Genomic DNA, 24,531 nt, shown 5'->3' with positions numbered 1-24,531 from the left:
AAAGAACAGGTTAAACCCTGTTTTTCTTTCTTTCTTCTACTTTTTTTTTTTTTAAGGAAGAGCTGAGTACCTGCCGGAGAGGAAGGGGTAAAGGAGGGAACTATTCAGCTATCTGAAGGGGAAAAAAGAGTGCTGCTGTTGCTCTGACTCAAGCTAAAGCTGGCTGGCTGGCTGCACACTGCTATGGAACTGCTCGGAGTGGCACGAGACAGCTGTGCTGTGTGCCAGGTCCGACCAGGCACTGCTACTACAAATCCCCCATTACAAGCGCAGGGCACTAAGACTCCTAAAGTGAAGCACCCACAGGATCACTGCTTAAAGAAGGGATGTGCTGTTGGTTTGGCTTATAGGTAGGTCCCTAACAAATTCATGGTACATTTTGGTCAATTTGAGTCAATTTCATGGTCATAGGAATTTAAAAATCATAAATGTCACGATTTCAGCTATTTAAATCTTATATTTCACAGTATTGTAATTGTAGCGGTCCTGACGCAAAAAGTCGTCGTGTGTACAGGGGTGGTCACAAGGTTATTGTATTGCCAGCAGCAGCATAGAAGTAAGGATGGCATGTTATGGTATTGCCACCATTACTTTTGTGCTGCTGCCTGAAGAGTGGGGCCCTCGGCAAGCAGCCGCCACTTTCCAGCTGCCTAGCTCGAAGGCAGCAGTGCTGGAGTAAGGGTGGCATGGTATGGTATTGCCGCCTTTACTTCTGCACTGCTGCTGGCAGGGTGCTGCCTTCAGAGCTGGGCGCGTGGCCAACAGCCGCTGCTCTCTGGCCACCCAGGTCTGAAAGTCAGGCAACAGTTAAAATAACCTTGTGACCCCCCTGCAACTCCCTTTTGGGTCAGGTCGCCCAATTTGAGAAATGCTGGTCTCCCCTGTGAAATCGTTTTTCATGGCTGTGAATTTGGTAGGGCCCTACTTATAGGACAGCGACTTAAAAATGATCCTCAGCATTCGTGCAAGGAACTTGCTACCCTTTCCCCTTAGGCCTCATTCCTGTACTAGGCAGGAGTAATCTTGGCTGCCAACAGCAGCCAGCTCTCTCATTAATGCAGAATTAGGTTCTCCCATCTCTCTGTCCTGCTCACCAGCTTATACCTTGTGCTTGTAAGTGCAGTACTCCACACCTGTGCTGTTCAGGATTTAACCACATGATAGTGGGACTATGCCTCTCTTGTGCCTATGTGGAACATCTAGTTGTTCTGCAGCACAACAGTTGTGTAGGCACTGTGCTGTCCCTTTGCAAGATCTTTCAGGACCCCCCAATGGCCAGTCTGCTCAGTAGTCTCTATAAGGAGGGTCATGCTTGGCAAAATTTAAAGCCATGTTTGTTTGTTGCAGGAGGTCTATGATGCATCCACTCATACACCCCTTTGTCTTACTATGAGACTACTCATGAACAAACAACACTACTAGTCAGTGACAGGCAAAAGGAAATGAGTAATTTGTTTTTTGGTGGTTCCACAGAAATTCACATTAAACCTATTTTTGTGCATCCTTAGTAACATTTCAGATTAGGAATAAATACATTGTAAAAATACCTTCTGATCAGAACTTTCAGATGGAACCTACTGTTACCTCTTTTCTATTTTAATCAGTCATCATTTACAATGAAGTTATATTTTATATATTTTAGCACCTCTCCTCCTGAAGGTCTCAAAGCACATTACAAACTATATGCCCTACCCTGAGAGCTTCAGCTCCTTCTGAATCTGACTTTGTATATCCATTAGTCCACTGAAAAGCAGTGTAGAGAATGTAACAAAACAGCACACAGAATGCATCACGCTAGTAATGGGAGGAGACAATTTTGTCAATGACACCAGAGCAAACTGTTCTTATGAAGAGACATGGTGTCTTTAATGTCCAGGCAGGTCAGATACAACTACAGTCCTACCGTCTCATCCAAAATACCCCTAACACAGTGCATGGAACTTAATTTATTTACCTTAAAAGATGACTTAATTAAGCTTGCCAGCATATGAACCTGTGCTTCCAGGATTCTAGATACACCTAAAAGGATGCTTAGACCTCTACAACATCCCCTCGAGGCATTTACAGAGTGCCAATAGGGCAAGTTACCTATTCCCCAGAAATATTTAACTTGAAAGGGTTAGACAATGCTAGGGGCTATTGGAAATTATTTCTCCTTTCCCATTTGCTCATCCCAATTGATTTTGCTCATCTAACACTCAATGCATTGATCAATGTTTTGCCATCTCCTTCATTCAAATGATTCAAACGTCTCAAGCAACATAACCGGCCAGTGACAGATTCTATTGTTCAGAGGTGCTAGAATTTCTTCCCCTTTGGGCAAGGCAACACTTAAATATATCATATAACTTTAAAGGCACCTTGCAGAGTGGGTTGGGTTTCAAAAACTCATTCTAATCCATTTAAGCAGGCTGCTAGGATGGTCATCCTCCTTGCAGCAATTCACAAGGCACAGTAGAAAGCCTCCTCAGAATTCTCCCTGAATGGAAGACATGCATAATCTATTTTAGGCCTAGGTTGTGTCTACACTACAGAGACTATCCTGGCATAGCTATGTTAGTGTAACCCTGTAGTGTAGGCGCAGCCTACACTGATGGAGGGAGTTTTTCCATATGTGTAGGAACACCATCTCCCCAGATAACAACACAGTCTTCTGAAAATACAGCTGCATCTACAATGGGAGATAGATCGGCACACTCAACTGATGTTGCTATGTCTAACTAACTTTTAAGTGAAGTCCAAGCACTGTACTACACACAAACTTGCACTGGTTTAATTAAAGCAGTGAAAACCCATGTGGACATTCTTGTTTTGCTTTAAGAGTGACTTATTCTCAAAGAAGAGTGACTATGAAACCCTTTGCACTGGTTTATCACTTCTGTAATTAAATTGGTACAACTCTGCACGGACAAGCCCAGAATTTTTCACCAAATTGTAGAAACAGCACTTTGACCAGGAAGGCTGGAGGGTGTGTGCAAAAGCTGCTGAGACTTGAGAATGATTAGCTGTCTTTAATGTAAGTGGGTACTTATATTAAGGATGGGTTTTTTTTATGTTTTAATAATACACCAGAGAAAGTGTTTTATTGTTACTAAAAAAAAAAATGGTCTAATCTTTTAGGGCATGGGTTATCCATCTTTGATTTCATAGTGTGGACCAAATGTTAATGGAGAGCCTGGTCTCCTAGATACCTCTCCCGCCATCCACAACCAGACACCTTGTCCACTTCCACTAACAATCAAATATCATCCCTGTGCATGTACAGCAATTATTTACATTTAAAAGTAAGAGTAGGAAAGTATTTAATGTATTAGTAGCCTTTAAAAAAGTGATTTAGCAGCTGGAGAGAAAGAGATAGCACCATGTGAGTGGCCAGCACTCCACTGACCACTACCAAGTGCTCCATAAACCACCAGCCAGAGCTTCATGGGTCGGTCATGATCCATGGACCACAGATCACAAATTATCATTTTAGCGCTTCACAAGCTTTTCAGATTGTGGATGCATCTTCATAGTGAGAGCCAGCAGGTCATCTTTGGTTGTTCAAGAGATATGCAGAGACGTAATTTGCTCAGAAGCAGCTCAGTTTTGTGGAGTGTACTTTGTATGGTACCAGCCCTGTGAAGAAGGGCATGATTGAGTCATCTTTGGACACAGAGATAGTATGTACAGCAATTTGTGCCAGAGAAGCCAGTGCCCAGGCTTCATACATCAGTAGAAATTGGGCAGAGATGGGAAGAGCATTGTGTCACTTGCAGCACTTGTTTCACCCCTTTTGCTTAATGTTGTAGTTTGTTTTTTTTTCCCTTTGTTTTTTGTTTTTTACTCCTGGGGGTTTTGGGTTTCTTAAGCACAGCAAGGCAACTGACAGACACAAAGAACAGCAGTGGTGGCTAGGTGACAATGGATGTACAAGCCATTGAGAAGAGATGTTGGTTATCCGGTTCCAAGGCTGCAACCTGTTTAGAAAGAGTTACCACCATAACAATGCAGTATTTTTGAGTCACAAGACACACTGTAGTCCAACAGCTGCAAAACTAAGCAAGGGTCAGTTATTTTATTGCCCCCACAGGTCATCTTCCAGCCTAGAGGACAAGTATTTGAAATTGGATAAACCTAGCTTGCATAGTGACGTAGCTAGCTGCTCCTCAGTCTTTAAATTCTGCAGAAAGGGTCTCCCAAGCAGCAACCTCACATTTACCACAATGGCCTACATCCCCTCTTTTCTGGTGTACAGACACATACACACACACACTATATAAACAAATTTGGATCCAGAATCTACACATTGAGAAGGAAGACAGCACCACTCAGAAATGGTGGCGCATTCAGCAGCTGTCTAAAGGAGAAATCGCTTTACTTTCTTTTAAACTTGCAATGTTTGTCTTTATTTTTGTTCTTTATATTTTCAAAGTGAAAAGAAATATTATTGAGTCATTTTCTTTCTTTTTTTTAAATATTTGTTCTATGTATTTACAAGCCTTAAAGTCGTTCTAAAGGTTTTGAAAATATCACTAGTACTTTTTTCCCCCAGGGTAGCACTTTGTTTTGAATGAGTTTTTCTTGGAGCACTCTGGTCCACAGCGTTTTTCTCAAATGCATTTCCTTCTGTTCCAAGGTTATGTATGTTTTTATTACTATTTTCTTTTTAATCTCTGAAGCAAGCTGAGAGGCAGGCAGAAAAATAAGAAATAAAAAAAAAAATCTCTCCCTCATGTAGCTTACCCCAAACCCAGTTGAAAGTTTATCTATCATGCTTTGAAACAACACTGAGGTGCAGCTGAAGGGGAGGGAAATTTATTTCTCTGCTTTTTTCTATCATACAATTTGTTTACAGAAACTGCAAATGTAAAAATTACACTGGCATTTGCAGTCCTTAAAATAATAAATTAAAGTTTTCAACTTTTTTTTGCTAAACAGATCTGTTTTTTATAGTATTTTTAAAAAGAAAAGAAAAAATGATTAAAACAGAAAATATTTTCTATAAATAATACATGTATTTTGGTTTAGTGCTCCCGCCCTCAGGTTTGAAGTTTACTTTTTTTTTCCAAGTACCTTTTTCCTCCATGATCACCTTTATGTTTACCTATTTTTTTCCTCTCCCACTCGTGCATATGTGGGGGAAGGAGGGGGTTATGCGTGAGAATTGGCCTTGCTGCACTGTGATTGGCGAAGACGTGAAACTTTTTAAAAAAATACTTAAAATTGTTTCTTTTTTTTGTTTTGTTTTCTGTATTTTAAGTTTTAATTATCCTCTGATTCCTCTTCAGCCTCTCGTAGCCATGTGAAGAACGCTGTGACTGATTTCAGTGCTACTCCTTTCCCATTCTGCTCTCCTGGGTCCTTGCTGCTTTCCCATTTGTAGAAGGCATCCTCTGATATCACCTCCTCGTCATACAGGCAATCAAAAAACATCCGCAACAGATCTGCAAGGGGGAAACATCTGTTTAGTAATGTACAGTAGTTGGTAGACAAGGAAATACAGAAATGATTAGAGATATTGGTTTAAAACCTGAATAAAAGTGGCCTTTATTACAGTTAGAAGTGGAAAAGCAAGTAGGGGGAACTGCTATTAATAGAGGTTGTGCCCTGATTTTGCAGGCTATGAAGGTTGAATACACATTTGCTAAAGTAAAGTTTCCTCTGATGCTACAGAACACGCTGTCATATGCTAAACAGAGGGCTAAAAAGACAGCAGCATGTGCGTGTATACCAGCAAATGGCCATGGAACAGAAACTACAGTGGCCATTCTGAGCTACCTAGTTTCACTAGCTTAGAAATTACGACAGCATCTATGTTACAGATATGGAGATTTCTTACAGTATCCTGGAAAAACCTTACTGAATTAAGTTTAACAATTTTTGGAGTCCATTGCATTAAATGGAAAGGTTATCTATGATTGTGGGCCAGGAATGTACGTAATCTCTCCACGGAGGAAATATGATGTGAACCCTGGGAAGTATTATGAACTTCAAACGACTGTACTGAACAATGTGCCAGACAAGAATGGACTTTGGGGACAAACAGGGTCAAATGATTTGCTTGGGAGAATCTCTAGGGGGAAGTGAATGCAAATTCCTCACCCCGTTTATGCAAAAAGCCAGCCTTTAGAAGTTATGCCTTGAGGAGACCATTGTCTGCTGATTACCTGCTTCCAGAGTCTCAAGATCAAAGGCCCAAGCTGTATAAAGGAAATACTGACCTATTCACGGGTGTTTTAGTTCTGAGCTAAGGCTGTCTATTATAAACATGTAACCACAGAAAAAAACCATTGTGGGTTTGAAGAACTGACTTCCACCAGAGTCCTGCTGGGAGTTGAGATGTGTTGGAGTCTGGTAGGCTTATTATCAGGCATGTAGGTTCTTTTATGGTTTTTAATAAGTTTTCTCTGTAATGCTTTAGTCTTAAGAATAAATGTACTTGCTTAGAAAGGGCTGTGTGGTAACTTGGGACTGCTGGCAATTACAACTGTTCACAGCCTTCGAGGAGAAAGCAAAGTGCAGACGTTGGCCTGTTTAGGCAGCCTGGCTTGCTGGGGATATCACAGTGTAGAGAGGGAACTGTACAGCCTGCAAAAACTCCTGTCAGGAGGGAGAGAAACCCGAGTCTCTAACCAAGAGAGATTATGGCTGAAGACCCAAGAGCCGATGCCCTCAAAGGCTCATGGTGTGGGTGTAGTTGCCCTGAAATGTGACTAAGTAGAGCAATTGCTACTAAATAAAGGAGAGTATTTAAAATTTTTCTTTTTCCTCTCTCCACATTATGGGCATTTCCTTCTTGGCTGCTTATGGTGGCAGCCAATAGAGGAGCTCACCTTCAGCCAGGAGAGTGGGGAAGAGTATTGGTCTAAAGCCATGCACTGTATAATTGGATGCTATAATAGTAGTTTGCCTTCAGCCCACTGGCACCCACCTAACTAGTCTGTTCCCCCTTCAGGAAGAGCACAATCTACCAGACTCTATCTGAGACCCAAATCTAATTCTCCATCGGATTCTTTCCCTTCAGTGCCATATAGTCATTCGTCAAATCCCAAACACAGAAAAACACTTACTAGGAGGCTGATCAAGTTTTACTATTGACGCTTGTAGTGCATAAAGTGCTTGTAATTCCTTCTCGGTGTCTGAGTCCAGGTACTTGAGTAAGACCGGCACTCTCTGCTTGATAACAGCAGTGTCCACACGGAAACTGGAAGAATCCGCTGGAGGGAAAAGAAGAATCAGGGTTACTTTTGGTGGGTCTGAGGCCAGGGGCAGGTTTTTCATCATATTTATTTCTTCAGATAGAAACAACAAACTCAGGTTAGTCAGAAATGGGAAGAGAACTGAAACAGATGGGACATAAAAGAGAATGGGCTATTTCTACGATAGGAACATATCTGTTTCTCAGTGCTTCTCACTCCCCAAGTACAATGAATACTTTCAGAGACTCTGGACCACATTTTCAGCCAGGCCTCTCTACCCAGCCTTCATATATGCACGTGCAAAATTGTACTCACATTATACTGGCTATTTCTATAATAGGAAGAGAAAGTTACTCACCTTGTGCAGTAACAATGGTTCTTCGAGATGTGTCCCCCCATGGATAGGTGTATTTGTGTCCCAGCACCTCTAATCAGACATTTTAGGTAGCAGTGTCTGTTCAGCATGTACATGCGCTCTCCCCCCCTCATGGTCTGCCTCGAAGCTATCTAGCACTGTGTGAAGGAACCCCCCTCAGTTTCTTCTCTACTGCAGAGCCTCTTATAGAGAACTGCGAAGTAGCGGAGACAAGGATGGGTTGTGGAGCACCCATAGGAACACACACCTTGAAGAACCATCGTGTTACTGCACAAGGTGAGTAACTTACTCTTTTTATTCAAGTAGTGTCCCTCTGGGTGCTCCACTGCAGATGACAGGTTTCAGAGTGGTAGCTGTGTTAGTCTGTAGCAGCAAAAACAACAAGGAGTCCTTGTGGCACCTTAGAGACTAACAAATTTATTTGGGCATAAGCTTTCATGGGCTGGAACCCACTTCATCAGATGCATGGAGAGGAAAAACAGGAACAGGTAGGTATAAATACATGAAAAGATGGGAGTTGCCTCACCAAGTGTGAGGTCAGTTTAACAATTAACAGTAGGATACCAAGGGAGGAAAAATAACTTTTGTAGTGGTAATGAGAATGCAAATGACTTCACAATAGCATTCTCCATGGAGGGCTGGGGCTTCAAAGTGGACTCTGTTATTACAGAGAGTACTGTGGAGCTGAAGATGGCATCAAAGGCTGAATCTCCAGTGATCATGTAACGTTCTGTGAAAGTGTGGACAGAAGCCCAAAGTGCTGCTCTGTAGATTTCTGCAATAGGGACATCTTTAAAAAATTTGGCCAAGTTAGAAACTGACCTTGTGGAGTGCGTACAAACTCCAGATGGAGGCAACAGGTTGCACCCTTGATAACAGTGATTAATGCAACCAGAGACCCATTTGGATAGTCTTTAAACCGATAGCACGGAGCCTTTGAATCTTTCCATGAGTGAAAGGAAGAGTTTAGAGGACTTCCTGAAGTCCTTAGTCTTGTCCAAGTAGAGTGCTTCTAACATCTTGGATATGCAGAATTGCCTCCCTGTTATCACAATGTGGTTTTGGGAAAAAAAGGAAGATGGATCTGTTGATTCAAATGGAAAGTGAAGGTAACTTTAGGGAGAAAAGTGGGAGGCAGACTCAGAATTACTTTGTCTTTAAAAAGACCGTGTATGGTGGGTGTGCCATCAGGGCTGCTATTTCTCCTGTGTGCCTAGCTGAGGTGATGGCAGTTAGAAATGCTGTCTTCATGGACAGGTGAAAGAGACAACAGGTTGCCATGGGCTCAGAAGGAGGTCTAGTCAAAGAGCTGAGAAATAGGTTAAGATCCTAGGCTGGAGCAGGTGGTCTCACATGTGGGAAGAGATTCCCAATGCCCTTAAGGCAGTGTTTCTCAAACTTCTGTACTGGTGACACCTTTAACATAGCAAGCCTCTGAGTGTGACCCATCCCCTTATAAATTAAAAACACTTTTCAATATATTTAACACTATTATAAATGCTGAAGGCAAAGCAGGGTTTGAGGTGGAGGCTGACAGCTCATGACTCCCCATGTAATAAACTTGCGACCCCCTGAGGGGTCCCAACCTCCAGTTTGGGAACCCCTGCCTTAAGGAATCTCAGTGAGCGAACACTGAATATCCATCTACCTGACGGTGGAAAGTAGTTATGGCCATGAGATGTACTTAAGGGAACCAGACTTGTCTTGGCCAGAAGGGGGCAATCAGAATAACTCTCGCTTTGTCTCGTTGAATTTTCAACAGGATCCTGGCTAGAAGAGGAAATGGGGAAAGGCATACGAGAGGTCCCTGTCCCATGGGAGGAGGAGGGCATCTCCCAATGAATGTTTCCTCAGGCCTGCCCTGGAGCAGCAAAGAGGACATTTCTTGTTCCAGTAAGTAGTGACGAGATCTGTAGTTGGGATTCCCCAAAGGGCTAATATGTCTCGATGCACCTCTGAGTTCAGTTTCCATTCATGGTCGTGAGAAAAGTTTTGACTGAGACTGTCGGCTGTCACATTCTGTATCCCTGGTAAATAGATGGCTGAGACGAGCACGTTGTGACCAATGCACCAATTCCAGTTTGAGTGCTTCTGTGCAGAGGGAAGGAGATCTGCCATCCTCCTGGCAATTTACGTAAAACATACAGGTCATATTGTCTGTCATGACTTTTGTGTGTGTTCTTGATGAAAGGGAGAAAGTGTGCACAGATGTTCCTGACAGCCTCTAGCTACAAAAGATGGATATGGAAGGTTGCTTCTGTGAAAACCCACTTGCCCTGAACCTTGTGGTCATGTAGATGAGCTCCCCAGCTTAACAGGGAGTCAGAGGTGGTTGCACGAATGGCATGCCTACTCGGACACTGGATGGATCTTTCCACCAGTCTATAAGTGCTTTACTGCAGAGGGCAGTGATAGCAGTTTCGTTAGTCTGTCCCTGGTCGGGGAATAGACAGAACTGAGCCATATCTGAAGACATCTCATGAACATCTGGGCATCTGGGGTGACGAAGATGCATGCTGCCATATGATCAAGCAGCTGTGGGCAGTTCCTGGCCAATGTTTGGGGGCTGGCCTGAACTGTCTCTCTGAAACTTGTGAGGGTGCTGAGGCTGGGTAGCAAGAGGAACGCTCTTGCTTGTACTGTGTAGAGGTTGGCGCCCATAAACTCGTCATTGTACCAGGGACAGTGTTGATTTCTGTAAGCTGAGCTGCAGGCCTAGCTGTGCAAATGTGCACATGGTCATCTGAGTGGCTTGTATGGTGTCCTTGAACAAGGGAGTCCTGAGGAGGCAGTTGTCTAAGTATGGGTAGACAATGCCCAACGTTTGTAGATATGCTGCTATGATGGAGAGAAACTTGGAGAATACTGTGGGTGTGGACAAGAGGCTGAATGGGAGCATTCTGTATGATAATGGACCTGCCCAATGATAAATCATAGGAATCTCCTGTGTGACGGTCGTATCAAGATGTGGAAGTAGGCATCTCGTAGGTTGAGGGCTGAAAACCAACCTCCTTTAGAGCTGGAATAATGGCTGCTAGCATGACCATCTTGAACTTCTGTGCCTTCACATATTTATTTAATGCCCTTAGATCTAGAATGGGTCTCTAATCTCCCTTCACCTTGGGGATCAGGAAATAATGGGAGTAAAATCCCTTGCCCCTGAGTTGTGCCAGGACTGGTTCTATGGCCCCCAGGCATAACAAATGATCTATTTCCTGATGAAGTAAGTTCTCATGAGAAGGGTCCTTGAAGAGGGACAGGGACGGAGAGACAGAATGTGGAGGGACTTGAATGGCATAACCCTGTTAAATAATCTCCTAGATCCATCTGTCAGAGATGATAGTCTCCCAACTGCTGTGAAAGGGGTAAGTAATTTCTGAAGGGGCATGACGTGTGTAGCAGCAGCTAATGTTGAAAGGTTTAATTGTTCAGGTCCTCTACCAACCCATCAAAAGTGCTCAGAAGAGGCAGTCTAAGAGGTCGCAGATTGGGTGCTAACTGCTTCCACTTTAGAACCCTGGGCCTCTTATGCTGCAGCTCATAACAGCACTGAGACAGTGGGTATCGAGGAGGTCATGACCTGTGCTGTGGCTAAGAGCTATATCTTCTCTTCTGTCCTACAGTGTAGATTCCCACGAGCATAATGTGGCCTGGGAATCCCTCAAGGGGTAAAGAAAAAGAGCCTGTCTTCTCTGCAAAGAGTTTGGGAGATCTTGTCTGTAGCTCTTTGGACAACCAGAAAGATGTAGCCAAGAAGCCCACCTCATTACCACCAACACAGACATGGAGCGGGCCGCTGTATAGGCTGCGTCCAGTGCTGTCTGTAGTGCCATTCTGGCTATTAACTGACCTTTCACAATGGCCTAAAACTGTTCCTTTTGTGTCTTCGGTAAATGGTCCAGAAACACATTGTTTTCCGTAATAAAATCATATTTGGCCATGACAGCTCGAGGCAGACTAAACTGAACAGATGCTGCTACCTAAAATCTCCCATTAGAGGCAAAGGGGTGCAGATACACCTACAGTGGAGTGCTCCTAGGGACACAACTCAAAGAACATATTACCTGCTTCTCAATGCTTCCCACTCCCCAAGTACAATGAACACTTTTAAAAACTCTGGACCACATTTTCAGTGAGGCGTCTATCCAGCCTTCATGTATGCATATGAACTTGAATACTCGAACATCGACACCAGGAATCGGCAACGTTTCAGAAGTGCTGTGCCGAATCTTCATTTATTCACTCTGCTTTAAGGTTTCGCGTGCCAGTCATACATTTTAACATTTTTAGAAAGTCTCTTTCTATATGTCTATAATATATAACTAAACTATTGTTGTATGTAAAGTAAATAAGGCTTTTTAATTGTTTAAGAAGCTTCATTTAAAATAAAATTAAAATGCAGAGCCCCCCGGACTGGTGGCCATGACCCAGGCAGTGTGAGTGTCACTGAAAATCAGCTTGCGTGCCGCCTTCAGCACCCGTGCCATAGGTTGCCTACCTCTGATCTACACATAGAGAGGGTGAAAATTTTTTTTTTTCCTGAGATTGGAAATAATTACAAGGACGTTTTTCTTTCAAAAGACAAACAGGAATAGAACATTAAATCACAAATAAGAAAACCAAAGTATATCAAAGCCTGCTAGAAGTCCAGAAAATCCCCCACAGGAAGAGTTATCTGTAGAAAAATATTCAGCAGCTTTTAGTCAGCATATAAACCAAAGAGCATGATAGAGAAAATCTGAGCAAAAATATATAAACCTAGATAGAGATGATAGAAAACAAAACCAGAACAAGACATTACTGATATTCAAAGAGCAAGGATTATCAGGAAACCTCTAAACATGAATGATAAAATCCTGCAGCATCTAGAGTTTAACAGTAGGTGGTATCAAGATTATACTCTCCCTGGATTTTGTCCTCTCTGAAATCCATGCAACAGTGAGATGAAATTCAATTACACCCATCCCAAGATCAAACACTTGAAAGAAAGAATGGTTTTTAAAAGGCTGAAACCTCACAGACAGTTAAATCCAGACACCTGTAAAACAGTAGTTGCTTTGTTAGCACATAAGACGGTTACTCACCTTTGTAACTGTTGTTCTTCGAGATGTGTTGCTCACATCCATTCCAGGTAGGTGTGCGCGCCGCGCGTGCACGTTCGTCGGAAACTTTTTACCCTAGCAACTCCAGTGGGCCGGCAGGTCGCCCCTGGAGTGGCGCCGCCATGGTGCTCGATATATACCCTTGCCGGCCCACCCGCTCCTCAGTTCCTTCTTGCCGGCTACTCCGACAGTGGGGAAGGAGGGCGGGTGTGGAATGGATGTGAGCAACACATCTCGAAGAAAAGACGGTTACTCACCTTTGTAACTGTTGTTCTTCGAGATGTGTTGCTCACATCCATTCCAGTTAGGTGTGCGCGCCGCGCGTGCACGTTCGTCGGAAACTTTTTACCCTAGCAACTCCAGTGGGCCGGCAGGTCGCCCCCTGGAGTGGCGCCGCCATGGCGCCCAATATATATCCCTGCCGGCCCACCCGCTCCTCGGTTCCTTCTTGCCGGCTACTCCGACAGTGGGGAAGGAGGGCGGGTGTGGAATGGATGTGAGCAACACATCTCGAAGAACAACAGTTACAAAGGTGAGTAACCGTCTTTTCTTCTTCGAGTGATTGCTCACATCCATTCCAGTTAGGTGAATCCCAAGCCATACCTAGGCGGTGGGGTCGGAGCGAGAAGTCGCGGCATGGAGCACTGCAGATCCGAAGGCCGCGTCCTCTCTAGACTGCTGGACCAGGGCGTAGTGGGAAGCAAAGGTGTGGACCGATGACCAGGTCGCTGCCCGACAGATTTCCTGGATGGGCACACGGGCGAGGAAAGCCAGCGACGACGCCTGCGCCCTGGTAGAATGCGCAGTCACACGGCCCGTAGGGACATGGGCCAAGTCATAGCAGGTCCTGATGCAGGACGTTACCCAAGAGGACAACCTCTGGGAGGAGATAGGAAGCCCTTTCATGCGGTCCGCTACTGCCACGAAAAGCTGGGGGGATTTGCGGAAGGGCTTGGTCCTCTCCACGTAGAACGCGAGAGCTCTACGGACATCAAGCGAGTGGAGCTGCTGCTCCCTGCCTGAAGAGTGAGGTTTCGGGAAAAAAACCGGAAGGAATATCTCTTGGTTGACGTGGAAGGCTGAGACCACCTTGGGGAGAAAAGCAGGGTGTGGTCTCAGCTGCACCTTGTCCTTGTGGAAGACCGTATATGGGGGGTCTACCACAAGAGCCCGGAGTTCCGACACCCGTCTAGCTGAGGTGATAGCTACTAGAAAGGCCGTCTTCCAAGAGAGGTAAAGCAGGGAGCAAGTGGCTAACGGCTCAAAGGGGGGCCCCATGAGCCGGGACAACACCAGGTTAAGATCCCAGGTTGGAGCAGGGGGACGGACGTTAGGGTATAAACGTTCCAACCCCTTAAGGAATCTAGACACCGTCGGGTGAGAAAAAACAGAGCGACCATCCGCACCCGGATGAAAGGTGGAGATAACTGCCAGGTGGACCCGCAAAGACGATATCGCCAGGCCCTGTTGTTTGAGGGACCAAATATAGTCTAAGATATTGGCCACCGAAACTTCCATAGGGCGGAGACCTTTCTCCACGCACCAACAGGAGAAACGCTTCCACTTGGCCGAGTATGTCGCTCTAGTGGAAGGCTTCCTGCTGCCCAAAAGTACCTCCCGTACCGGGGTGGAGCAGCGCAGTTCAGAACTGGTCAGCCACGCAGGAACCACGCTGCTAGGTGCAGCGATTGCAGGTCCGGGTGACAGAGAGTCCCGTGTTCCTGGGTGATCGGGTCTGGGTGAAGGGGCAGGGGAACTGGGTCGGCTATGGCCAGGTCCAGCAGCATGGGGTACCAATGTTGCCTGGGCCATGCCGGGGCTACCATGATCACGCGAGCCCTGTCCCTGCGCACCTTCAGAAGGACCCTGTGGACCAGTGGGAACGGGGGGAACGCGTAGTACAAGTGGGTCGTCCACGGAATGAGGAAGGCATCCGCTATAGACCCGGGCTCCCTGCCCTGAAAGGAGCAGAACGCCTGGCATTTCTTGTTTCCCCCGGACGCGAAGAGGTCCACACGGGGATAACCCCACCTCTGGAAGATTGAGAGGGCGACGTCCGGGCGAAGGGACCACTCGTGTGATAGGAAGGATCTGCTCAGGCGATCCGCCAGCGTGTTCCGTACTCCGGGGAGGAAGGAAGCCGTGAGGTGAATGGAGTGGGCTACACAAAAGTCCCCGAGTCGCATTGCCTCGTGACATAGGGGAGAGGATCTGGTGCCGCCCTGCTTGTTGATATAGTACATGGTCGTCGTGTTGTCGGTAAACACCGCGACACAACGACCTCGAAGCTGGTGACAGAACGTTTGACAAGCAAGGCGGACCGCTCTCAACTCCCGCATGTTGATGTGCAGCTTCACCTCCTGCGGGGACCACAGGCCCTGTGTTCTCAGGGTTCCCAGGTGGGCTCCCCAGCCGAGATCTGAGGCATCCGTTGTTAGGGACACCGAAGGCTGAGGTGGGTGGAAAGGGAGCCCCGCACACACTACGGACTGGTCTAGCCACCAGCCGAGAGAATCTAACACCCCCTGGGGGATTGTGATCAGCATGTCTAGCGGTTGCCTTGCCGGCCGGTAATGTGCGATGAGCCACAACTGGAGGGGCCTCATGCGGAGCCGAGCGTAACCGGTCACAAATGTGCATGCTGCCATGTGGCCTAACAGGGTTAGGCATGTCCGTATTGATGTCAAGAGGGCTGCCCGCAATCGCTGAACGATCGCCGACAACGCCTGGAACCTCGGTAACGGCAGAAGAGCCCTGGCCACGGTGGAGTCCAGGACGGCCCCGATGAACTCCACCCTCTGCGTGGGGAGCAGGGTGGACTTGTCTATGTTGATCATGAGGCCCAAGGTAGCAAACAGGCCGGTGATCCTGCGGACGTGGCTGCAAACCTGTAGTTCCGACGTGCCCCGAATTAACCAATCGTCTAGGTAAGGGAACACGTGGATACGACTGCGTCGAAGATGTGCCACAACGACTGTCATGCATTTTGTGAATACCCTCGGGGCCGTAGAAAGGCCAAATGGGAGGACTGCAAATTGGTAGTGAAGGCGGCCCACCACGAATCGAAGGAAACGTCTGTGGTGTGGCCAAATGGCAATGTGAAAATAAGCGTCCTGCATGTCGAGGGCGGTGTACCAGTCTCCCGGATCCAGGGATGGGATAATGGTCCCCAGGGATACCATGCGGAACGTCAACTTCACTAGGTATTTGTTGAGCTCTCGCAGGTCGAGGATAGGCCTGAGGCCTCCCTTGGCCTTGGGGATCAGAAAGTAGCGGGAATAAAACCCCTTGCCTTTCTCGTTTTCCGGAACCGCCTCTATAGCTCCTTTGTTGAGGAGCGTCTGTACCTCCTGTCGAAGGAATTGCTCGTGAGAGGGGTCCCTGAAGAGGGACGAGGAAGGGGGGCGGGAGGGAGGAAATGATATAAACTGCAGGCGGTATCCCGTCTGCACCGTGCGTAAGACCCAGCGGTCCGATGTTATATGGGTCCACGCCGGGAGGAAAAACGAAAGGCGGTTGGAAAATGGGGGGGAAGGATCCGTGGGGAAAACTGTTACTGCGCCCTCGGGCGCACCTTCAAAACGAAGGCTTGGGCCCAGGCGGGGGCTTAGAGGAGCTTTGGTTCTGCCCCCCCTGGTTCCCCGAATGTCTACGCCTTCCATTCCTGCCACGGCGCCTATTGAGGTCCTGCCGTTGGCGGAACTGGGGGTATGGCCTGCGCTGCTGTTGCTGCTGTGGCCGGAAGGGTCTGCGCTGCGTTCCCGGCGTGTGCATCCCGAGGGAGCGCATAATGACCCGATTGTCTTTGAGACTCTTAAGTGTGGGGTCTGTCTTTTCTGAAAACAGGCCCTGGCCTTCGAACGGGAGGTCCTGGATGGTGTATTGGAGCTCCGGTGGAAGGCCAGAGACCTGAAGCCAGGAGATACGGTGCATCGTTACCCCCGAGGCGAGGGTGCGGGCAGCCGAGTCTGCAGCGTCCAAAGAAGCTTGCAACGAGGTTCGTGCAACCTTCTTGCCCTCGTCCAGAATGGCCGCAAATTCCTGGCGGGCCTCCTGTGGCAGCAGCTCTTTGAATTTGTCCGCTGCCACCCACGAGTTGAAAGCATATCTGCTGAGCAGGGCTTGTTGATTTGAAACCCTGAGCTGAAGGGCCCCAGCCGAATAGACCTTGCAGCCGAGGAGGTCCATACGCCTGGCCTCCTTGGATTTGGGGGCTGGAGCTTCCTGTCCGTGGCGCTCCCTCTCGTTCACCGACTGCACCACCAGGGAACATGGTGTCGGGTGGACGTGGAGGTACTCGTAGCCCTTGGAGGGGGCCATGTACTTCCTCTCGACGCCCCTCGCCGTAGGGGGGATGGAGGCCGGTGACTGCCAGATTGTATTGGCGTTGGCCTGGATCGTCCTAATGAAGGGTAGGGCGACCCTGGTGGGAGCATCAGATGAGAGGATGGTGACGATAGGGTCCTCGATCTCAGAGACCTCCTCGGCTTGCAGGCTCAGATTCTGAGCTACTCGCCTAAGGAGGTCTTGATGCGCCCTGAGATCCAACGGAGGAGGGCTACTGGAGGAGGTGCCAGCCACCGCTTCGTCGGGGGAGGAGGATGAGGAGACCCCCGGCAAGAAAGTGTCCAGTGGGGGGTCCCCCTCAGCCCTCGCCTCTGTCTCAGGAGCAAGAGCAGGGTCTTGCTGCTTCGATCCTTCCTCTCCATCCGGGGAGGGAGGGGGGCGAGACAACGAAGCCTCTGGCACCCTGTGTTCCGCTGTTGCAGGCCTAGCAGGAAGCTGTTGGGGGCCCTGGGCTTGATGGTATGCCCAGGGGGTCCAAAACCCCCACTGCTGCGGACCCTGGTCCTGTTGCGGAGGGTCCTGAAACAATGCCGCCTGCCTGTCGGTGCCCAGCGCATACACGCTGTCTGCTTGAGATGACACCGACAGCTGCCTAGAAGGCCATGGCGGGGCCGACCTCGGCTGATAATGGTCTGCGCGGGTCGGCACCGAAGATCTTCTCGGTGCCGGGGATCGGTACCGGGAGTCATAGCGGCGCCGGGATCGGGACCGGGTTCTGTCTCGGTGCCGGGATCTGGAACGGTACCGGCCGCTGCTTCGGTGCCGGGATCGGGACCGGGACCTGCCACCGACGCGGTGCCGGGGGGTCGACCGGGACCGGGACCTGCCACCAGCTCGGTGCCGGGAGGTCGACCGGCGCAGTGAGTGACGGCGAGACTGGCTCCTAGAGTCACGGTGCCGGTATCGACGGCTGGAGTCAGACCGCGACCGTCTGGAGGTCGATCGGTGCCACGAGTGCGACCGGTACCGCCGAGGGGAGCGGTGCCGGGACTGCGAGCGGCGGCGGGATCTCGAGCGACCGTGGTGTCAGGACCTGGATTGCGAGCGCGAGTCCCGAGACGGTGCCGTCATCATGGGCTTGCCCCTAGATGCTACCCGCACCGGAGGTACCGGGGGTGGCGGCTGAGTAGACTCAGTTAGGGCGATAAGGTCCCGTGCCGAGGCGAAGGTCTCTGGAGTGGATGGGACCAATAGCTCAACCCCAGATCTTATGGGGGAGCTTGGCGGCACCGGACTCGACGGACCCACCGGGCCCGGAGTCGACGGTGCCGGTAGTGCCGCGGCCGATGTCGATGCCGGGCGCTCCATTTGGGTCTGCCTGGCTGGAGTAGCAGATGTTGACGGTCTCGCCTCTGCACCCGGTGCCAGGGAAGGTCGGTGCCGGGGAGTCTTCCCGGTGCCGGTGCGATCCGGTGCCGGCGCCGAGATCACGGCCTGTGAAGCTGTTGGGTCAAGTGCCGCCTCCATTAGGAGAGTCCTGAGTCTCTGGTCTCTCTCCTTCTTTGTCCTGGGCTTAAAAGCCTTGCAAATGCGGCACTTGTCCGACCTGTGCGATTCCCCCAGGCACTTCAGACACGCGTCGTGGGGGTCGCTGGTTGGCATAGGCTTTTTACAGGCCGCACACTGCTTAAAGCCCGGCGAACCAGGCATGAGCCCGGTGCCGGGTGCCGGGAAGGGCTACAGCCCAGGCTGGCGAACAACTATATACAATACTATTTACACTACAACTAATTAACTAACTATACTTAACGATCTACTAACAACTGTAATAATAACGGTAGTTAACAAGGAGAGCTAGGGACGTGGAGGACAGCTATGCCGCGCTCCACAGTTCCAACGACCGACACGGCGGTAAGAAGGAACTGAGGAGCGGGTGGGCCGGCAAGGGTATATATCGAGCGCCATGGCGGCGCCACTCCAGGGGGCGACCTGCCGGCCCACTGGAGTTACTAGGGTAAAAAGTTTCCGACGAACGTGCACACACGGCGCGCACACCTACCTGCAATGGATGTGAGCAATCACTCGAAGAAGAATCTCATGATTCCTGTTATCTTAGAGGAAAATAACAGCAGCATTTAAGCCACATAAATTTACTTTTCTCTGGTATCAAACTTTGAAAGTGAAATGCTGCAAAGATTTTAAATCCAATTTTGTATTTAGAGTACCAGAAAAAACCAGAACCTGTTTCAGAATAGCATCTAGTGGATTTTCATCTACATCGGAAAATCAATAATCAGGCATAATTCAACAGAGGTGGAAGTCCCTGCTCAAGGGGGACCCAGGTGCTGCAGATAAAGACTTGAGGGGCACTGGCAGACCTATGTTTGGGAAGGGGCAGCTGGCACACCTCTCCTGCACTATGACTGGCTCTTGACAGTGTATCAGTACTTCACTTTCTTCAGCACTAAAACTGTACAAAAAATCTAGATGCACAATTTGTATGAAGGTTAGCCAGCCTCAAACAGAAAAATAAGTGATTAAAACCCAAGTAATCTGTAAATTCATTACTTTCATATTTGATTGTTTTGTACAGCCTTATCTTGAAAGTTACTCACCTATAATGGCTGCTTTACAAACTGCTGTCATTAAAGCTCTAAGAAATGTAGGTGAACTCATCTGGCCTTCATCTAGATTAGCCTGAAATCAAGGGTAAATGGACCAGTTAAAAGCACTCTAATGTACAACAGAAACTGTTTCCAAAATCCACTACTGAATTTGGCACTAAGTGAAAGCTGCTGCAGTAGGAATCCAATTAATCCCTTGTGTGAAAATTCATCTTCCCCATTAAACTTCTTGAAAATAGCTCAGCGGTGTTAATGTTTGCCAATATATCTCCTGTAATCAACACTACAATCTATTTAACTACACATGTTCACTATTCATTTAGCTAGAGAAACATTCTGAATTAATACTTGGCATTTATATAACATTTTACCTTTCCAAAATGATAAACAATTTTTAATTAGTCACACTACACAATACCCTGTAAGATGAGTCTTATCCTCAGATTGGATTGGACAGATTGGAAACTGACAGAGTGGTTAAATGACTTTCCCAAATCTACAAGAGAACTGATGGCAAAGTCAGGACCAGAACCAGAACTGAGATGTTCCCAGACTTTCAGTCTTGTGATCTCTCCTCCAGACCATGCTGATTCTACAGCAGTAGAAAAATGACCTGTTTCTGACAAACTGTGTTAACAACAGAGAGATGAAATGGTGCTGACCTACATTTAATTGCAAGCATACATCAAGATAAGAACAGCCATACTGGGTCAGACCAATGGTTATCCTGTCTCTGACAGTGGCCAGTGCCAGACGAGGGAATGAACTGAACAAGGCAAATTTGAGTGATCCAGTCCCAACTTTTGGTAGCTGGAGGTTCAGGGACACCCAGAGCATGGGGTTGCATTACCTGATCATCTCAGTTAATAGCCATTGATGGACCAATCCTCCATGAACTTCTCTAATTCTTTTTTGAACCCAGGTATACTTTTGCCTTCACAATATCCCATAGTAATAAGTTCCACATCTTGACATTGCATTGTGAGAAGAACTTCCTTTTATTTGTTTTAAACCTATTAATTTAACTGAATAAAAATCAGTTACTAACCTGTAACTGTTGTTCTTTGAGATGTGTTGCTCATGTCCATTCAATGTAGGTGTGTGCTCGCCCCAAACACTGCCGCTGGAAAGTTTTCCCCTCAGTAGTATCTGTTGGGTCAGTTCTGGTGTCCCCTGGAGTCGTACTCTCATAGCGCCAGATACAGGGCCCTGCCACCCCCTCTGTTTCTCCTTCCTGGCTATCTCCAACAGAGGAGTGGGGGTGAGAATCAAGGCCATCCTTAGGCATATGCAGCATATGCAGCTGCATAGAGCACCTGAAAATTTGGGGCACCACTAGGATCATAGGCACTGACTTCTCATCGTGCTGGGGGTGCTCGACCTCCTGCCTTCGCTCCAGCCCTGGAGCACCCACCCATGGAGTCCCCACCTATGACCGAGACAGCAGGTAAGAGCGGGTTGGCTCCCGCACACCCAGTGCGCGCTGCAGTCTCCTTACTAAGCAGAAGGCAGAGACCATATTCACAGAGCCGAATGCATCGGCCTAGGGGCACCAGTTGTGCCGGCATAGGGGCACCAGTTTAAGAATACTGTATAGGGCCCCATAAATTCTAAGGACGGCCCTGGTGAGAGTGGGGGCTTTGGAATGGACATGAACACTCATAGACTCATAGACTCATAGACTCATAGGTCAGAAGGGACCAATCTGATCATCTAGTCTGACCTCCTGCACAAGGCAGGCCACAGAACCCCACCCATCCAATTTTATACAACCCCTATCCCAGGACCGAGTTATTGAAATCCTCAAAAATGGTTTGAAGACCTCAAGCTGCAGAGACACCACCAGCAAGCGACCCGTGCCCCACGCTGCAGGGGAAGGCGAAAAACCTCCAGGGCACCTGCCAATCCGCCCTGGAGGAAAATTCCTTCCCGACCCCAAATATGGCGATCAGCTAAACCCTGAGCATGTGGGCAAGAGTCACCAGCCAGCACCCAAGAAGGAGTTCTCCGCAGCAACTCAGTACCCATCGCATGCAACATCTCCCCGCAGACCATTGAGCAGACCTGTCTGGTGGTAATTCAAGAAGCAGAACACCACATCTCAAAGAACAACAGTTATGGAAGGTTAGCATTTTTTATTTCTTCGAGTGCTTGCTCATGTCCATTCCAATGCAGGTGACTCCCAAGCAGGTACAGGACGAGGGTTCGGCGTTCATTGACAAGCAGATTGTAGCACCACTCTGCCAAATCCAGCATTGTCTCTGCCCTGATGAGTTATCGCACAGTGTGATGCAAAAGTGTGGACCAAAGAGCATGTTCCTGCTCTACAGATGTCCTGGATTGGGAGCTCTGCCAGGAATGCAGCTGAAGATGCTCGTGTCCTTGTGGAATGTGCCATCAGGGATGGAGCAGTGATCTTCGCTAGGTCATAGCATGTGCAGATACAAGAAGTGATCCACAATGAAATTCTCTGGGCTGAGACTGGAAGGCCTTTCACCCTGTCTGCCACCACCAAAAAGAGCTGTGTAGTTTTTTTGAAACGATTTAGTCCTTCTATGTAGAAAGCAAGTGCATGTCTGACATTTAGTGAGTGAAATCTCTGCTTCTGGCTACTGGCATGTGAAAATATAGGCAGAATTTCAGTCTCTTATCCCTGTCCTTCTGAGTGCAGAAGACTAGAAGAATATGTCCAGGTTACTATGGAATAGTGAAACAACCTTCAGGAGGAGGGCTGGGTCAGGGGGCAGCTGGACCTCGTCCTTGAAGAATACCATGTAAGGAGGTTCTGAAGTAAGGACCCTAATCTCCAACATCTTTCTCTAGCCGTAGTCACGGCCACCAGAAAGGCCATCTTCCAGGACAAGTAGAGGAGAGAACATGTTGCCAGTGGCTTGAATGGGGGACCCATAAGCCTCAACAGTACCAGGTTGAGATCCCAGGTTGGTATTGGTTGTAGCACTTGGGGGTACAGTCTGTACAGGCCTTTGAGGAAATTACTTCAGATCAAGTTTACAAAGATGGACCAGCCATTTACCCAGAATGAAATGCCCAAAGTGCAGCCAAGTGGACTCTTATCAATGACACTGAGAGCCCTGGCTGCTTCAGGTGTAGTAAGTAATCCAGAATGAGTGGCACTGATGACCGCATGGATAAAACACCTTTCTGTGCTGACCAGACAGAGAACCTTTTCCCCTTTGCCAGGTATGTAGCTCTAGTGGACGGTTTCCTGATCCCTAAAAAGACCTCTCAAACCAGGGGTTCAGCCATGGAGCTTCCAGGCCATGAGATGAAGGGACTCGAGGTTTGGATGATGTAGATGGCCATGGTCCTGGAAGATCAGATCTGGAAATGGAGGCAAGCTGATGGGTGTTTCTACCAAGAGGTCCAGAAGGCTGGTAAACCACTGGTGACATGGCCAGGCTGGAGCTGTCAGGATCAGACTTGTTCCTTCCTTTCCGACTTTCAGCAGGACCTTGTGTATGAGCGGAATGGGAGAAAATGCATAAAAGAGATGGTCCTTCCAAGGAGGAAGAAACATGTCTGTGAGTGAGCCCAGGCTGTGATTCAGGAAGGAGCAGGAACTGCAGACACTTCCTGTTGTGTCTCGTTGCAAACAAGTCTATTTGGGGATCTCCCTGCCTCTGAAGAATGTCCTTCACAACGTCTGGGTGAATGAACCACTCATAATTGGAGAAGGATCTGCTGAGACAATCCACTAACTTGTTCTGTGTGCGGAAGATAGGAGGCTTTGCATGGACTGAATGGGTTATAGAGAATTCCCACAGGCAAAGGGCTTCCTGGCATAGGTGAGAGGAGCACGCTTGACCCAGTTTGTTTAGGTAGAACATCACTATTGTGTTGTCTGTAAGTACCAACATGCATTTGCCTTCCAGGTGGGGCTGGAAGGTTTGGCAGGCAAGGCACATTGCTCTGAGTTCCCCCGTGTTGATGTGTAGCGAGAGCTCTACCTGGGACCAGAGGCTCTGGGTTCTGAGTACACCTACTGAGCCCCCCAACCCAGCACAGATGCATCAGTAACAAGAGACACTGACAGATGTGGTCTTGAGAATGGGACACCTACAAATACTGTCCTTGGGTCCAACCACCAAGGGAGAGTGGTGATTAACAAAGAGGGAAGTGTGAGAACCATGTCCAAGCAATTTTGGCCTGGCTGGTACACTGACGCTAGCCAAGTCTGGAGAGGTCTAGGTCGTAATCTTGTATGCTGCACCACTTAAGTGCATGAGGCCATGTGCCCCAGGAGTTTTACACAGTTTCTTGCCATGGTGAATGGGGTGGTTTCTAAGGCTCTCTATGATCGTGCCTAGGGCCTGGAACCTGGTATCCAGAAGGCTCTGGCCTGGACTGAGTTGAGGACCATCCCTATAAATTCTATTCTTTGAACTGGTGAGAGGGTCAATTTCTGCATGTTTATCAACAGGCCTATCTTCTTGAAGGTTGACAGTATTAACCAAACATTTGCCTCCACTTGGGCCTTGGTCTGACCTTTGATCAGCCAGTCATCGAGGTACAGGTAAACCTGAGTACTTTGCTTCCTCAAGAAGGCTGCAATGACTGCCAGGAACTTCGTGAATACCCAAAGGGCTGCTGACAGGCCGAAAGGGAGCACAATAAACTGGTAGTGTACTTGATTCACAATGAATCAGAGGAAATCTTCTGTGACCTTGAAAGATTGAAATGTGGAAATAAGTGTCCTTTAAGTCGAGGGTGGCATACCAGTCCTCTAGATCCAGAGAAGGGATAATGGAGGCCAAGGAGACCTTGCAGAACTTCAGCTTCTTTATAAATCTATTGAGGTTTTACATATCTAGGATGGGTCTGAGACTGCCATTGGCCTTCGGGATTAGGAAATAGCAGGAGAAGAACCCTCTGCCCCTTAGCTCTGGAGGAACCTCCTCTACTTCTCCCACCTTCAAGAGCATCCACACTACCTGGGCTAG

The 24,531-nt window shown here is 48.1% G+C and overlaps 1 protein-coding gene across 23 annotated transcripts in view; it reads right to left on the bottom strand.

Moving 5' to 3' along the window:
• Positions 1 to 3,773: 3,773 nt before the first annotated feature.
• The window catches only part of EIF4G3 (eukaryotic translation initiation factor 4 gamma 3), a 529,091-nt gene continuing 508,333 nt past the window's right edge, over positions 3,774 to 24,531 (bottom strand). For all 23 annotated transcript variants that reach the window (XM_050931132.1, XM_050931134.1, XM_050931138.1 and 20 more), the window contains 3 exons: positions 19,562 to 19,643; positions 7,053 to 7,199; positions 3,774 to 5,426 (listed from right to left, as the gene is read on the bottom strand). In XM_050931132.1, coding sequence (XP_050787089.1) covers positions 5,245 to 5,426; positions 7,053 to 7,199; positions 19,562 to 19,643 — 411 coding nt within the window. In that variant the 3' untranslated portion in view covers positions 3,774 to 5,244. The remainder of the gene's footprint in view (positions 5,427 to 7,052; positions 7,200 to 19,561; positions 19,644 to 24,531) is intronic.

The sequence above is a fragment of the Gopherus flavomarginatus genome, chromosome 21 (genome assembly GCF_025201925.1).
Source record: "Gopherus flavomarginatus isolate rGopFla2 chromosome 21, rGopFla2.mat.asm, whole genome shotgun sequence".
NCBI classification, from domain to species: domain Eukaryota; kingdom Metazoa; phylum Chordata; order Testudines; family Testudinidae; genus Gopherus; species Gopherus flavomarginatus.
The sequence above is the reverse complement of the archived record's forward strand: the minus strand, read 5'-3'. Positions and strand labels throughout refer to the sequence as shown.